This window comes from Selaginella moellendorffii, unplaced genomic scaffold (assembly GCF_000143415.4).
Source record: "Selaginella moellendorffii unplaced genomic scaffold, v1.0 SELMOscaffold_18, whole genome shotgun sequence".
In the NCBI taxonomy this organism is placed as follows: Eukaryota; Viridiplantae; Streptophyta; class Lycopodiopsida; order Selaginellales; family Selaginellaceae; genus Selaginella; species Selaginella moellendorffii.
The window spans coordinates 238,895-255,029 of NW_003314279.1; the positions used below are offsets into that span (position 1 = coordinate 238,895).

Below are 16,135 nucleotides of genomic sequence, written 5' to 3' on the forward strand. Positions count from 1 at the left end.
CAATAATACTCAAACCCAAGGATGCTTAACCCTAAATATCCCAAGACATTTAACCAGATGCACTTTTATTCATAGGCCTTTTCCCTTACATGTGAACCCCATAGATCATCTTTTAAGTTGTTCTTTTTTGTTTGCTTATAAATAACTTCTCCATCAACCACTTTAGGGTTGATTATTGTTTATCTAAGAAACTTCGTAAATACAATGCTTACAATCATATTAGTATGATATAAACATCATAATAACAAAGCAATATCATGAGCAACACTCATATCGCTATTACAAAGATTTATATGAATATCAAGTGCTAACTCTATTACACAAAATGCACTATAATACTACACCCCATTGATAACCTAATACTATTAACTTTTGTTCACAACATAGATAAACTCATGCCACTCTCTATCTGACTAAACTCAACATTAATCCAAAATCAAACTACTCAAGGAGCAATAACAAAGTTCCCCATAAAATAATTATATATTGTAACCCAAGCCTTCCAATAGCAACTCTAAGCAAAATGTTTTAGCACTTCACCACTATCCATCCCATGACTCACCATTTATAAGACCATCATAACCAACATGTATTAAAGTAAAGATTCTTGATTGCATGATATGAACATGAGCAATGAGATTATACCTCATTATGAATTATTTCTCAAAAAAGAGAAGATGATTTACACATTTGATCTTTCATCACTAATCACTCCCTTTTCAAACTCAACTTTGATTAAACCTCAAGCTTGCATTCATATTGCCTTTAGTCCAATCTAATAAAAGTTTATAAAAAACCACAGCAATGTTTATATGAACTAATAAACTAATCCCCATAATCTTAATTGATCCACTCATTATCATGCATAGGAAGGAACCACTAATGTCATGTTAAATACCAACCTATTCACCACTCATAATAAATCCAAAATAAGTTTACTTTTTACCCATGATAATATAAAACAATTTATGGTAACCACTAATATGTTAACATTAATCCTGCAAACTCAAAATGTAACCTTATGTTGCTAATATATCTCACACATGAGCCCAAGCACAAACTTGTGCAAATGGTACATCTCAATCCATCCTATAAGCCCAAGTGCAAACTCACACAATCTAGTACAAAAAGGTAACCAAGATCCATACTTATAGAACAAATGTAAAATCATAGCACCCAAATGTCTACTCACTTGGATTATTATCTTCATTTTTACATATACACACAAATGGAAGCTAGACTATGCTTCAGGTTAATCGGCCATACTCGATCTACCCACTATCCCTACTAGCATTTTCCCTTTATATTTAAACTATAATAAACTATTATATTTTACTTTATGATTATCTCTTTTGAAAGTCTTAACAAGTATATCAAACCATCAATTTATAGCTAGAGGTACAAAATATCATCTGGTATATACATAGCTATATATGATGCCACTCATAATACTCCCTCTCATGTTATAAAATAATGGTTGCAATGAATTGTAATTTCTCATTTGATATGAGAGGACATTTTTTTTTGTCAACTACTAAGGGTATTTGTGATTGCTATTAAATACTTCCTCTTTAATTGAGTGGTGTTTTAGCATTTGTCTAGAGAAAATTTTCTTAAGATTTTTTTTTGTATTTATGGGTGATGCATTTCATATTTTGATATTCTGATTAGGAATATGTTTAATTTCTCAATTGCATAATGATGTCCTATATTCCCCCTTAAATAGGAGAATTGTGGTAAATGTGGAGAAAATGAAAGAGATAGTTGTCAAGATGATATTGAAAATGTAAATACTAAAATAATAAATTATCAACAAAAAATATAAAATTCTCAAAACTATCATAAAGCCTTCAAATCCACAACTCACCATTTAACTTCCTAAACATCATGAAGAGGAAGTAAATTCACCTTTATATTTTGTGGATATTGAAAATTGAGTATAACAATCACCAATAGCACATAATCTTCATCTAGAAAATTCACTAACACTAGAACAATAAACTCTTTAAGAATATGAAGAGAGAGAGAAGGAGGGAAATAAGCTTGAGATAAAGCATCAATATCAAACATTGAATTCCCATAGTGATAACAAACCTTGGAGTTGTAGATTTGAAACTTTAAGGATTTCATGATTTTTGGATAACACCATAATTAATAAAAGAGAATGATTTATGTTTTTTCAATTAATTAAGGGTCTTAGGATTAAGTTTAAATAGTATTGTGTTCAGTGATGAACACCATTTTTTAATATCTCCTTGACATTTACTCATATGATTTTGATTAATATTGATTAATATTGGTTGATTAATATTGAATATGAACTTTGATCGGATGAGCATCCCTAGATGGAATAAGATGGCCTATTAGAATCTTGGTCCCAAGAGACAAGTCAACATTGAAAAGATCACCATTTTCCTCTTTGAGCTAATCAACCTCCATGCATAGAAACCTCCATGAGATAAGGAATAGAATAAAAAGAAAGAAAGACAGTAAGTAATGAAAATAGAAGTAGAAGCACAGGGGAAAAATGAAATATACGAAATAAACAAAAAATGAGAAATGAAAGAACTATGAGGAAATATACAACAAAGAGAAGTTTCAAAGTTGCATTTGGCATAAGCCGCTACCAGTCTCTCACACCAATCTGACCAAAATATTTGTTCTAGGAAATCCATCACACCCCATCTATGCTTGGCTGGGAGCAACACAAATCATTGCAGGAGAAGCTGGATGCATAATCAAGAGCAGCACTAGTAGCAGTGGCAAGAATCTCTAGCACGTGATGATTTTTTCTTCTGCTTCTTCGTTCACTCTATCAAGTTCGTTTCTATCAGGCCAGAGAATGGTAATTGTCTTTCTTTCTCTCCTTCACTACATTGAAAGTGGTTTTTCTGTGCTAGAACATCAAGAAATCCTTAAGGTCTACCTTGATGATGATACTACTGTTAGAAAGCATGCACAACTAGGGCACTGGTGTAGAAGGTCTTGGGTTCAATCCCTAGACTGTCCAGATCCATTTTCCAACATAGTATCAGAGCTATGGTTGGATGGCCTGTGGTAGGCATGGATTGGCAGGTAGGGAGATGTGGCCTGTTCAGCATAGAGGGGAGTGTTAGAACTAAACTGAGAATGCACACAACTAGGGCAGGTAGCTCAGTGGTACCAATGTAGGAGGTCCTGGGTTCAATCCCTAGCCTGTCCAGATCCATTTTCCAACAACTAGGACACACAGACAAATATCCATGTTTCGAACAGTTGAGGAACTAAATTCAAGTTTGCCATACAAGCGTCCATTCTTTCAGGTATGGATTTCGCTTTCCATGTCTTGGTTTTTCTTAACACTTATGCTATAGAACTCCGAGGTCGATCTGAGGCCACTTCTAAAGAATCTTTTGCCAGTGTGGGAGGTCAGCCGTCTTAGAACACGAGGAGAAAAAGTCTGACAGTTTGTTCCTCCAGGTTGAAAGATGATACTCTTTGGGATCGCAATTCTCTACTTGCAGAGGTTTCTTTTCTTGTTCTACGAGAAGATTGTCCTTACCAAAGTTTTGCAGATTCAACGAACTGGACCGTGGTAATCCCAAGCAGAATCCCCGGAGAGCCCCTCCGTCCCGATCCAAATGGCAGCACTTGGAAGCTCTGGCCTTTTTCACATCGATGTCCGGATGCCGAAGAAACCGCTCGGGATCGAACTTGAGAGCCGATGTTGACGAGCGCCCGAGTTCCTCACGTATCCCTCCAGCTCGCAAGCTTGGTGAGGAATGCTCATGGGCCCTGGGGGATGGAGGCGCAATGTTTCCTTGACGATGGCTTGGAGGAAAGTCAGCTTTAGAAGATCAGTCTCGTCCAGGCCCGGTTTTCTTTTTCAGCTCCTCCTGAGCTCGTGGATTTCTTACGAGCTCGTCTACAACCACTCCACCGTGATAGCGGTCCCAGCAGCGATCATATCCTACGAAGTTACGAGCATGTCAATCAAGGATTCCCAGATACGGGAAGAAGTCAGCCAGAGCGATACTTCCAGACACCGTGAGCGCCTCGAGCTCCTTCAAGAGCATGGACATCTCGTTCTTCCGGACTTGCTGGAACATCGCGACGCGCTTGGCAGTGAGGAGCTCCAGTTCCGGACGCACCTCCAGTGGTGGCCCAGATCATCCCACCTCCTCCATACCCGAAGTTCTCGCTGGCAATCGTCCTGGGCCTGGAAGAGAAGACGTGATCTAGCGTCTTGAGGAGCTCCATGGCGGCCACTGGCGGTGGAGATGACGAGCGTGTCGTGGATGCCGAACTTGAGGAGAATGAGGCCGCCATGTCTCTGGGAGAGCTTTTGCAAGGATTGGTGGGGACGAGGAGATGGAGATGGCTGAGGATGGAAGTCCCGGACGAGATGGTGGCGATTTGCTGCCTCGGCTACCACTGACAAGCTTAAGGAAGATGAGAGCAATGAAAGACGCAAAAACAATTCAAAGGAACTCCTTCCAGGCACGCTGGAGGTATGAACTTCGACTTTTATGTGCATTGCGATGTGTTGTGGTGGACTAAGCAAGTCATATACAAAGCCTATCCATTAGTCGCTGATGTCTACGTGATACAATTCTATAAAGACGGATTTGCCGCTGATATCCTTTGATAGTAAGAAATTCAAGGCTATGCATTCCAGTCAAGCTGCATTCCAGTCAAGCTTTAACGTTCAAATTGTATATAAAAATGGGGAAGCTGCGTGTGCTCAAGCTGGCGACTCTAAGAAAATCCTTTCCAAGCTCTGGAAGGAGTTCATCCGAACAGGGAAACTTTCCTCCAGACCTTTTGGCCGGATAGAGTTCCTGGAACCTGGAGGAACATTTCCAGACAGTGGGAGCTCGGTCTCAAAGGAATGAAAATTAGCTGCGCAGTGATCAAGATGTTCTATATCCAGCTTCCAACACTGGAGGAACTGAACTTAAGTTTGCCATACAAGCTTCCATTCTTTCAGGTATGGAGTTCGCTTTCTATGTCTTGTTTTTCTTCAACTTTTGCTGTAGAATTCCTGAGGTGCGAGGTCAGCCATCTTACGAAAAAAAAAACACAAGGAAAAGGAAAATGTCTGTCCGCTTGTTATTCCAGGTCGCCGAAGGATCGCGAATCACGATTCTCTACTTGCACAGGTTTCTTTTCTCGCGCTATGAAGATTGTCCTCACCAAATCTTTGCAGATTCAACTCAAATTAAATGAAGATCGTGAGAACTTGCAATAAAAGTGTGTTTTACCTTGACAATCAAATGTAAGCCTGTGGGTTCAAGCGTGTGGACGGCACCAGCCTGAGTGGAGAAGCTCTGGGAACACTAAGACCAAACTTCTCCGCCATGTCCAACTCTTTGCCATCCGGCGCTGCCCAGTCAAACGCATGGAGCAAGCTTCCGAGCACGAACTGGACGGTGGTAGTCCCCAGGAGGATCCCCGGGCAGCTCCTCCTTCCCGATCCAAACGGCAGCAATTCGAAGCTCTGGCCTCTTACATCGATGTCCGGCTGCCGAAGAAACCGCTCGGGATCAAACTTGAGAGGCTCGTCCCACCACCTCGGGTCCCTCGCTATGGCATAGACATTGACGAGCGCGTGAGTTCCTGCTGGAATCACGTAACCCTCCAGCTCGCAAGCTTGGATGGATTGGTGGGGAATGCTAAGGGGCCCTGGAGGGTGGAGGCGCAGTGTTTCCTTGACGATGGCTTGGAGGAAAGTCAGCTTTGGAAGATCAGTCTCGTCCAGGGCCCGGTTCTCTCCGACAACCTCTTTGAGCTCCTCCTGAACTTGAAGCACCATTGCTGGATTGTTTACGAGCTCGGCTAGAGCCCACTCCACCGTGACAGCAGCAGTGTCGGTCCCAGCAGCGATCATATCCTACGAAGTTACATCAATGACGGGAAGAACAAGGAACAGTTTACATACCAGGCAGAGAGCTTTGATGGAAGTATCGCTGAGATCTTTTCTGGCCAACATCATGTCCAGGAAATCTCTGTTGCTTCCCGGCTGCTGGCGGTGCTCGACGATCTGCTTGGCCAGATACTCGTCGAGCTGCTTGTGGATCGCGCAGATCTTCTTGGCTTGGCCGTCCATCCATCCCAGATATGGGAAGAAGTCGGCCAGAGTGTTACTTCCAGCCACCGTGAACGCCTCCGTGATCAAGTCTTTGAACCTTACCGCGAGTTCCCTCTCAGCGGAGCTCCCAGAGGAGTAGCTCCGGTTCATCACCATCCTCGTCATGAAGTTGAAAGTGAGATCCAGGAGCTTGGACGTGAGCTCCACAGAACTCATCTGGGAACTTTGGAGCTCCTTCAAGAGCATGGACATCTCCGTCTTCCGGACTTGCTGGAACATCACAACGCGCTTGGCAGTGAGGAGCTCCAGAGTGCACAGCTTCCGGACGCTCCTCCAGTGATCGCCATAGGCAGCCCAGATCATCCCAGCTCCCCCATACCCGAAGTTCTCGCCGGTAATCGTCCTGGGCCTGGAAGAGAAGACGTGATCTTGCGTTTTGAGGAGCTCCCTGGCGGTCTCGGCAGTGGAGACGACGAGCGTGTTGTGGATGCCGAGCTTGAGGAGCATGAGGCCGCCATATCTCTGGGCGAGCTTCTGCAAGGACTGGTGGGGGAGCTTACCGAGGAGATGGAGATGGCCAAGGATTGGAAGTCCTGGAGGAGATGGAGGCGATTTGCTACCGCTGCCTCGGTTATCACTGACAAGCTTAAGGAAGATGAGAGCAATGAAGAACGCAAAACCAATCCAAAGGAACTCCATTGATTTTTTTCAGGCACTCGCTGGAAGTAAAACGCCACTGCAATGTGACGACAATCGTTGGCGGAGTATGCAAAGAGAGAAAGCCTATCCAATCTGCATGTTACAGTTTAATCGCTGGAGACTGAGAGGCATGGCATGAAAAATATCTAGAAATTTCAAAGTATAGATCTTCCAGTCCACTTATGAAACTAAATTCTTATCCTTAGTAAAACTTAACATATGATGTTTCTCAAACACATTAGTTAGCTGCATCATATTTCACTCTATGTTATAATACTAATAATATGAATATTAACAATATAGACTAAATAATCAAATGGAAAAGACAGTGGTCGAGAAAAGGAAGATATTAGCACTATTGCCAGTGACCTCCTTACAAAGTGAAGAGTAAAAAAACGTTTTACAATTGAAGCTTTCTAGTATTAATATATACATGGATCCTAGTTCGGGATCTTTCTTTTACGTGTCCATAAGTCATGAATGACAGTTGCCGTTGCAGCATGTGCAGCAAGGTCAGACATGCTTTTCCATGCAATTATAAATGGGTTTCTCTTTACGCCTACGTTTGTGTTGGAAGTCTTTCTTCTCAGGCTGGGAGCAAAGCTAAATATGCTTCCGTGCCCACCCTCACCATATAAATAAGGGGTTCAAGATCTATCAGTAACTTATAGAGCATGCTGTGCTGTGCTGCTGCGCTGCTAGACTGTGCTACCATGAAGCATACAACCCCTCCTCTCTTTTCCTCATTTTTCTCTCTCTCCTCTCCTTGTTCTGCTCTTCAGTGTCCAATTCTTGGTAGTTAAGAGTTTCCCATTCTTTTTCTTGCACCACTGCACAATTTAGACACATCTAGTTCCCAGAAAGCGTTTCTAGTTTTGCGGATCATGCCCTAAAATGCTGCAATCCAATTATCAATTTACTTCCTCTTGGTTCTTTTCTTTGATCATATTGCCATCTTTGATTGATAGTGATGATTGAGCTTAGAACCTTGCCATGAATTCTTTTGTATAAAGCTTGAAATTTATTCAATTGTAAAACTTCATCTTTGTTGCTTAGGTTTAGCTGATTTAATTTAATTTTTTTTTTCCTCTTTTTGTTCTCCTTTTTTAATTTCCAAAATCTTTTTTGCAAATTTCAAACTTAATCTTTCTTTCTTTTTGACTCAACCTCAAGCCTCTTTTGTAGAATCTTCATGAGGAGTTTCCTCCCTTTAAGTTGCTGGTTTTAAAGTTTCTATTATGGTTTCATTTTATTGTTTCACCATCTGCATATATGTTTTTAGCTATCACTTGATAAAAGAGCTTTTAATGAATATTTTATTTTCATTTATCCCTTATGGTTCCAAACAAAATCCTTTATAAGAAACAATTTTTTGTATTTAGCTTCTATAGGCAAAATGGTGTTAAATGGAGTTTCACACAATTTCAATATATTGATAGTTTAACACAAAGATGTGGGTACCTTATCAACTAACATGGTATAAAACTTGAGTTTAAACTTAAATTGAATGCAAATTAAAAAATGATATAGCCTAGCGAAAGCTAAACTAATGTTCCAAGTGGTCAATTATGCTTTTGACCACTATCCCTACTATACATTTAAAGTAAAATGATAATATCATGGCTAAAAGGGTATAGGATAGGTCATTTGGACATAAAAGGAAAGTTTAAGCCCTTTATTTAAGAACAAATGAGGATCAATGAACGTGATCAAATAAACTCCACCTAAGCTTCATAGTTAATTTTCTTTTTAAAAGTATGAGTTACTCTTAAGCATTTCTTTAAAAAGCCTTTTTAACACCCTTCCATGACTCAACCCTAACCCAAACATGGTTTAAAAGCACCATTTTGAAAGTTTTTTCCTTAGTGTACTATCCTTATTACTGTTGGAATGCTATATCCTATCAACCTTCTTTCAGTTGGAACGTCCCATCCCATCAACCTTTTTTGAGACCAGAAGTGGATCAACTTCTTGATGGATTATGATTGAATTTAAATCACTTTTTTTTAAAAAAAATGGCATAGCTGCATATGCCTCATGAATCACATTTTGATTGTTATTATAACAATCAAAACATTACTGTGCAATAAACAAAACACAAAAAAAATTCTTGCATATGAGTTAAAAAAAATATAAAAATGCGCAACCATAAATTAATTGCTATATAAATCCAGTAAAGAGGTCTTCCACTCCCCATATTAATGATCTGATCTGGAATTCCAAACCATGTTACAGATCTGAAATATTCAATCCCTCATCCAATAAGGGGAACGGAACTAATATTTTATCAAGGATTCTAAAAAAAGGGAAAATAATAGTTCAGACTCTCTTTCCATTTACAAGATAAGTATACAAGAAAAGCAATTAAGAATGAAACTTGGGTCACAAAATCTTGGACCTCTTAAATTCTGAGATATCCTGATTCACTTTCACTCGCTCAATCGGTTGGAGGCTATAATATAGCTGCCCGGTTCTTCTCTCCCACTGAAATAAAAGGGAAAACAAAAGCGTTGCTTTTGATGAATACTCTGGAGAGAACTTAGGCTAACTTTAAGTACCTCTCTTATGTCTCGAGTTGAATGGAGCCTTGGTTCATACTTGGGCTTGAGAAGGAACTTGCTGTTGTGCTGAAATTATAATAGAAAAGGCTGTGAGGCGCAAGAAACTAAAAGAAGGTAAATTCTCTACCTTTGCAATTAGAGCGGCTAGCTCGTCACCTGCAACTCCATAAGCTCTTGCCTTCGCTGGTGGTCCTTTAGTGTCGGGAGATACTCTAGCCATTTTAGTGCTTTTCCTCTCGGTCGAAGCTCGCAAAGACTTTGGAGTCTGCATTGTGATCGAGCAGTTTGCAAGCTAAAAAGAGAAGGCATACCTTTAGGCGTGGAGATTTGCATGAAAGCCTCCGCCTTTGCACCATCACTCCATCGCTGCGTCCGATGCTAAAAGTTCCATTGGAGTTCTTGCCAAACTCAAATGTTGCCAGGCTCTTCCTCACGTTCATAAGCTTCGGCTTTTTCAGCTGGCCAAGTGCTGATTTTCCCCGTGTCGGTGTGCTAGAGTTCTCTTTGTTCCTGAGCGGGCTTCCAGTCGCATTCCTGCTTGGCTTGGTGCTACCTTCGTGATTGCTTGTCCCGGAAAGAGTCACACAAGCAATACTTGCTCTGACTCGCTGCGTTCGGACGTGTATATCGCAAGGAGCATCTGTGTCATCGCCTCTCTTCATTTGCTTCGAGCTCGAAAGAGAATCGTCCAGTGGGTTGCTGTCCGAAGCAGTTTGGACCTCTTCGTTGGTTCGTAGCCTGGCCATCAAAGTTGCCAGCAACTTTGCCGAGAAACTCTCGCTCGGACTAGAACCAATACTGTTCTCACTCCTTTCCTGCTTACCATCCTTGCCATCTTCTTTTCTGAAACGTAAAAACCATCACAAGAGAGCCACTACGAAGTCAGAGATCAAACCTTATCTCGCAAGCCGGCCGCAGTTGAATTCGCTTTGGTTTGCTAGGCAATAGTCGACCATTCTCATGGTTCTTGAGCTCACTCCTTTCCTGAGAAGACTCCAGAGATAGACTTTGCTCCGAGGAGCTTGTCACCTCTTTAGACGTGAAGTTAAGCTCTTCGTTGGCCACCTCCTGCTTAAAGTCCGAGCAAGGAGCAAACACAAGTTCTTCCAGAGGTGTCTCATGATGCCTGGATGAGATGCAAAACAGCAAAGAATTTTCGCAGTGAGAAAACAAAGAAGTAAACAAACTTACGGATGATGTTGGTAAAACCATGGATCATCCCTGCAACGCTATCAAAACGTAAGCTTCCAATCACACTAGAGAACCAATCAAACTAGAGAAGAATTCTCACCCCTCCGTGCCTTCTAGCGACGCTTCCACGGACAAATCTACCCATTGCGGAGCCTCAATGTGCTCCTGCAAGCGCAATTCAGAGCATCAGTCCCATACATTCTCGTTCTGCAAGAACAAGAAGGCCATGGAAATTTCTCGCGCTTGAGGCCAATCGAGGAGAAACAGCGTACCAGATAGTCCCAGTACTCAATCGCAAGAGGATTTTGCGCCGCAGCGATTGACAATTGGAACGCTTTCACTGCCAGTGACGACGAGCCCGTGGAGAGCCCGCATTCGCGCATTTGCACGCCCTTGAGCGCCATCCCAGCTCCCAACCAAAAGCCCTAAACATCAAAGCTTTAGCCTTTAGCTAACATACTAAAATTTCTTTTAGGGCTAGGGCTAGAGTTGTTTGATAGCGATATGGCGATGGCAGGCAATCCCTAGGCCCTGGCAGTGATCTAGAATCGCGAGCATTGGAGCTGGCTTCCATCGAATCCAGCTAGGGATCGCGGATATGGGATCGATGAGGCCTTCGATTCGATCCAAGGCGTCGGGACCGGTCGGGCAGCACTTGGCAAATGGAGGTATCGCGCGAGAGGAGCTCTCAGTGTTTGAATCCGAGTCTTTCGACGCGGATTCTTACGTCCAAGGCAAGTGCCAGTCCATGAGCGAGAAGGTAAGAGGAGAAAACTAGAGAATGAGCTTCCCATGTTCTTACACAAGTGATTTGGCAATTCTCCAGGGAATCCGGAAGCTATGCTCAGAGCTTACCGAGCTGAAAAGGGACTCGGCAGAGGAGATGAGGAAGAGCGTCTACGCAAACTACTCGGCATTCATCCAGTAAGTTCTAGTTCTAGTCCGGGGATCGAGAGGAAAGAAAAGAGTGAAGAACAGGAAACCAGGAATGAAAAACTAAATTTTGCACTGGCAGGACGTCACGAGAGATCTCAGATCTGGAGTGTGAGTTAGTCTCGATGCGGAATCTCCTCACCACTCAAGCAGCGCTCGTCCACAAGCTCGCAGAGGTACAATTACCTCCGATGATAAGTGAGAATGGTGGATCCTTACCTCATGAAAACGGGCATGTAGATGACGACTCAACCTCGGCGTCGGAAACCGAGGCCAGGGCTCTGCTCGACGTTACTGACATCTACATTGCCGAGAGGAAGATAGAAAAGGCCCTGGACGCCTTGCAACGTTGTGAAGCGCTGCTCCGGCCGCTCAAGAGCAGCAACAGCCTGGAGCAGCTTTTTATGGACCAGCGGCTCCGGCTTACAGAACTTTTGACGCAGTTCGCAAAGCAGCCTTCGATCCGGAGCGCAGAGCTCCGCTCGGTTATCTCCGCCCTAGACAGACTCGGGGATGGCCCGCATGCACACACTCTTCTGCTGTATTCCCACCACGATCGACTGCAGCGAGCTATCGCCAACCTCCGTCCCAGCGGCACTTCTTACGGTGGTGCCTACACAGCTGGGCTCTGTCAGCTAGTCTTCTCACACATCGCGCAGGCCGCGAGGAGTTCTACCGCGGTTTTTGGAGAGCAGCCATCGTATGCATCCGAGCTGGTTCTCTGGGCACGCGGCGAGACTGAAAACTTCGTGGCGCTGATAAAGAAGCATGTACTTTCGGCCTCGGCAGCATCAGGTGGCCTGCGAGCTGCGGCGGAGTGCGTACAGATTGCTCTTGGCCACTGCACGCTGCTGGAAGGTTACGGCCTTGCGCTGAGTCCCGTGCTTACAATGATGGTGAAGCCGAGTGTGGAGCAGGCGCTGGACGCCAACTTGCGAAGAATAGAGGACAGCGTCAGTGTTTTAGCTGCCGCGGACGACTGGACTTTGGTGCAGCCGCCACCCCGTACTGGCTTGCGTGCGGCCTCGTCGATCCTGTTTCCTCCTCATTTGAAGCTGTCTACGAGTGCTTATCGTTTCATTTCTATGGTCCAGGTATGTGAAGCGATTGATGCCTCAGTTCTTATCCTTGTTTTCGTACTTATCCTTGTTTTCATGCTTGCGCTGGCAGGACTTTGTCGACGACGTTACGCCTTTGACGAGCATGCATCTCACGAGCACGACACTTGATGGTGTGGCTCGCCTCTTCGACTCGTTTGTTCATCTCCTCATGAGGGCGATGCCAGCTGCCATCGACGATGAGGACGTTCCCGAGATCACAGACAACCTCAGCATCAAGGTGGCCGACACCGACGCTGAGAAGCTTTCCCTGTTGGCCAACGCGGCAGCTATGGCCGACGAGCTGCTACCCCGGACGATCGTAAAGATCCTGCCTTTGAAAGACAGAGAAGAGAGCCGCATGAGGCGGTCGCTGGACAAGCCAGCGACGGGTGTGCGGTCCGAGCACAGGGAGTTCCGGCGGAGAACGCAGCGTGCCGTGGACAAGCTGCGCGATCGCTTCTGCCAGAAGTACGCGCTGGAGCTCATCTACACCGACGAGGGGGAGTCCCTGCTAAGTGCCGACCTCTATCTGGGACTGGACAACGACGGTGACACTGCCAACTCCGCCTGGCTTGACGATCCAATGCCTTCTCCGGTCTTCCAGGTACTGTTTGTTTCCATCTTCACTTATTGCGAAGCTTCTAACTTATTCCGAACTTTCGCAGACACTATTCGAGAGGATCAAGACAATAGCAGCCGCCGGTGGCGACGTGATGTCTGGGAGGGAAAGATTCGTGACAGTTCTCTTGATACGGCTCGTTGAAACCGTGGTGCTCTATCTTTCCTCTGATCAAGACTTTTGGGAGGACATCGAAGATGGTCCCAGACCGCTGGGGCCAGTCGGCCTTCAACAGGTTCGTTCTTTTCTTCTTTTCTTCTTTTCTCTCTTATCTTCCGTGTCTCATTCTTGTTTGTTGCGTTGCGTGAAAGCAGATGGTGCTGGACATGAAGTTTGCGGTTCAAATGGCTGGCCAAGTGAATCACTCCTCTTTGAGACATCTAAGGCAGCTCGTGGAAGACTTGATCGCACGAGCTATTGACGCTTACGCTGCGACCGGGATGGATCCTTACAGGTTCTTCGCGATTTCCTTTCGACTTTACAGACATGTTTGTCTCACTTTTCTTTTTCTCTTTCTCTTCTTTTCAGTGTACTGCCTGAAGAGACTTGGTTTATGGGAATGGCTCAGGAGGCGATTGACAGATTGTCTGGTGGCTGGTCGAAAGACTCAGCCAGCCCAACCGCATCGGTGTCTGCGAATTCCATCTCTTCATTGAAATCTCATGGAAGTCCTTGAGGAAACAGGTATTCGACATTTTATCTGAAGATGGTATCACATTTCTTGTGGCATATGTATTATATCAGATTTCAAGTCTAATAAATTATGTATGGTTACTCAATCTTGGGGAGAATTCTACTCTGTTTCATTCTGCCTATTACACGTACTACCATACTTTGCATGCTATCTTCCACGTTTAAACCTCTCTGAGCTCTTGGCCGCCACCTCCCTCGTCCGGCTGCCACCCGAAATACTTACAAACCTCCTCCAGCGACTTGCCTTTGGTCTCGGGCACCACGAAGAATATAAACACGATGGACGCGAACGCGATGGAGGCGTAGACGAAGAAGGCCCCGGACGTGGTGAGCGCTTCGGCCAGGCTCAAGTAAGTGAGCGCCACGGTCCCGCTGATCCCCCTGTTCATCCCGATGGACAGGCTCATCGCCCGGGCCCTGAGAGTGAGCGGGAAGATCTCCGACGTGAGGACGTACACCGTCGGCCCGAATCCAATGGAGAAGCTCGCCATGAAGCCGCAGATGGCGAGCATGGCGATGACCACCAACGCCACTGACGCGTGCTGTGTGCCGCTCATGTTCACCTTGGCACCGACGTGAAGGAAGCGGAACGTCACCGCTACCGTGGTGAGCGATATGGTCATCCCGGTGGCACTGGCCAGGAGCAGCGGCCTGCGTCCCACGGTGTCGAGATAGATGGTGGCCACCAGGATGAAGAGAGTTTTCGTCAGGCCGACGGCGATGGTCATGCCCAGCACGCTCGTCCTGCTCTTCATCCCCGCCTGTGCGAAAACCGTCGGGCTGTAGTACACGAGAGCGTCCACGCCGGATGCCTGCTGGAAGAAGTGAATTCCCAGTGACAACAGTAGCATCCTGCGCACCGGAGCCGATGGTAGCAGTAGCTGCTTCCAGACGTTGCTACCTCTTTTTCTTTTTGGCTTAAGCATCGGCTTCCTCTGCTCGGTGGTCGACGAAGCCACCGACGGGATCTTGCGCAGCTCCGCCTGCTGATCGGCTTCAGGGTCCATCTTTGAGGTGTGCTCGTCCCGGACCTCTTGTTTCTCTGCCTCGTACTCGTCCCCCAGTGACTCTACTATCGCCGTGAGCCTCGACTCGGCCTCGGCCTTGTTCCCGCCGCAAGTTCTGATGAGAACGGTCTTGGCTTGAGAGACTCTCCCTTGCATCACCAGCCAGCGAGGAGACTCGGGCATCACCAGCACGGCGCAAGCCAGGAACACCGCAGGGACGGCGCCGAGTCCCAGCATCAGCCTCCATCCCAGCCACTGGGGAAGCGGAGAGAGTGCAAAGTTCGCTACGTAGCCAACCAGGATCCCAGTGTTGATAAAAACTTCGGCAAACGACACCAAGGATCCCCTGCTTCCGGGAGGAGAGAGTTCTGCCGTGTACACTGGAGCGATGATCATAGCAAAGCCGACCCCAATTCCCGATAGAACTCGTCCACCCATGAGCACTGGGTACGATGGAGATAATGCCATGAGCAAGGCACCAACGAAGAAGATCACAGAGGCTGTAGCCATTGTCTTCCTTCTTCCAACCGCATCGGCCAGCTTCCCAGCCATGAGCCCACCCACGAGAGACACCAGGTTGAGAATACCAACCAGTATTTCCTGCTGTACGCTGTTGAGCTTGAAGTCATCTTTAATGTACAGCAAGGCACCACTCATAACACCAATATCTGCACAAAAAGTAATGAGATCCAACACACATCCAAAGGAAGAAGAAGAACGTACCATATCCAAGCAGTATAGAGTTGAGAGAAGCCAGCAATGTGCAAAACACAACATACTTGTTGTAGTTCTTCTTTCTTCCGCCAGGAACTGTCTCGACTTCTGCTGCTGGTGCTGCTGGTGCTACTGGTGCTGAAGAATTACCTCCTGAAAGTCTTCCTTCCAGATTTCTAGCTGAATCGAACAGACCCTTCCTTCCATGTTCTGAGGACTCGGATGGCTCACGAGCAAGACGGGAGCGCTCTTCCATCCTTCCCCTTCCTCCGCAGCAACTGGCGCCGTTTAAATTGGAGTTGGGTGAGACCACAGAGCCTACTGAGTCCTTCACCGTCCAGACATCACTGTCAGACTCTTGTTTTTCTAAGCAGATCCTTTTGGGCCGTGCCACGCATCAATAAACGAGCGAAGACTCGTATAGTCGAACAAAGATATCCTGCATTCAAGACACAGCCATTAGCCCCGGTTCCGATGCTACAATCAAACGGAGTCTTTTAATTGTTTTCATCCTTTCTTTTTCCTGCCTTTTCTCACACAAACGCTTG

General features: G+C 45.4%; 5 protein-coding genes and 1 long non-coding RNA gene across 8 annotated transcripts in view; 2 read left to right on the forward strand and 4 right to left on the reverse strand.

The window, feature by feature from the left end:
- The first annotated feature begins 3,128 nt into the window (after positions 1-3,128).
- LOC112346943 lies at positions 3,129-4,041 on the forward strand. Its single transcript, XR_002992618.1, has 3 exons — positions 3,129-3,302; positions 3,354-3,505; positions 3,555-4,041. It is a non-coding gene; the product is annotated as an uncharacterized LOC112346943 (long non-coding RNA).
- A 1,027-nt stretch (positions 4,042-5,068) lies between these two features.
- Positions 5,069-6,874, reverse strand: LOC112347000 (flavonoid 3'-monooxygenase-like). Of its 2 annotated transcripts, XM_024677078.1 has the most exons (3): positions 5,921-6,874; positions 5,244-5,872; positions 5,069-5,180 (listed from the first exon to the last, which is right to left on the reverse strand). In XM_024677078.1, the coding sequence occupies exons 1-2, from the start codon at positions 6,767-6,769 to the stop codon at positions 5,252-5,254; spliced, it is 1,470 nt and encodes a 489-aa protein (XP_024532846.1). In that variant the 5' UTR covers positions 6,770-6,874; the 3' UTR covers positions 5,069-5,180; positions 5,244-5,251. The 2 variants fall into 2 exon arrangements, with proteins under 2 accessions (XP_024532846.1, XP_024532845.1); XM_024677077.1 differs by having other exon boundaries at positions 5,069-5,872.
- Positions 6,875-9,081: 2,207 nt separating this feature from the next.
- Positions 9,082-10,984, reverse strand: LOC9640416. Of its 2 annotated transcripts, none has more exons than XM_024676932.1 (8): positions 10,794-10,984; positions 10,622-10,686; positions 10,522-10,551; positions 10,226-10,456; positions 9,642-10,173; positions 9,458-9,586; positions 9,328-9,396; positions 9,082-9,253 (listed from the first exon to the last, which is right to left on the reverse strand). In XM_024676932.1, exons 1-8 carry the CDS (start codon positions 10,923-10,925, stop codon positions 9,152-9,154), a joined length of 1,290 nt encoding a protein of 429 aa, XP_024532700.1. In that variant the 5' UTR covers positions 10,926-10,984; the 3' UTR covers positions 9,082-9,151. The 2 variants fall into 2 exon arrangements, with proteins under 2 accessions (XP_024532700.1, XP_002972025.1); XM_002971979.2 differs by having other exon boundaries at positions 9,458-9,595.
- Positions 10,985-11,009: 25 nt separating this feature from the next.
- LOC9640669 (exocyst complex component EXO84B) lies at positions 11,010-13,952 on the forward strand. The gene is made up of 7 exons (XM_002971782.2): positions 11,010-11,281; positions 11,348-11,445; positions 11,537-12,548; positions 12,625-13,158; positions 13,220-13,408; positions 13,488-13,627; positions 13,702-13,952. The coding sequence occupies exons 1-7, from the start codon at positions 11,120-11,122 to the stop codon at positions 13,847-13,849; spliced, it is 2,283 nt and encodes a 760-aa protein (XP_002971828.1). The 5' UTR covers positions 11,010-11,119; the 3' UTR covers positions 13,850-13,952.
- On the reverse strand, positions 13,868-15,919 carry LOC9640417 (putative polyol transporter 1). The gene is made up of 2 exons (XM_002971980.2): positions 15,597-15,919; positions 13,868-15,541 (listed from the first exon to the last, which is right to left on the reverse strand). Exons 1-2 carry the CDS (start codon positions 15,841-15,843, stop codon positions 14,028-14,030), a joined length of 1,761 nt encoding a protein of 586 aa, XP_002972026.1. The 5' UTR covers positions 15,844-15,919; the 3' UTR covers positions 13,868-14,027.
- Positions 13,881-16,135, reverse strand: part of LOC9640672 (putative polyol transporter 2) — a 33,301-nt gene continuing 31,046 nt past the window's right edge. The window contains exon 5 of the mRNA XM_024676930.1: positions 13,881-14,033. Within this exon, the coding sequence (XP_024532698.1) occupies positions 14,028-14,033 (6 nt within the window). The 3' untranslated portion in view covers positions 13,881-14,027. The remainder of the gene's footprint in view (positions 14,034-16,135) is intronic.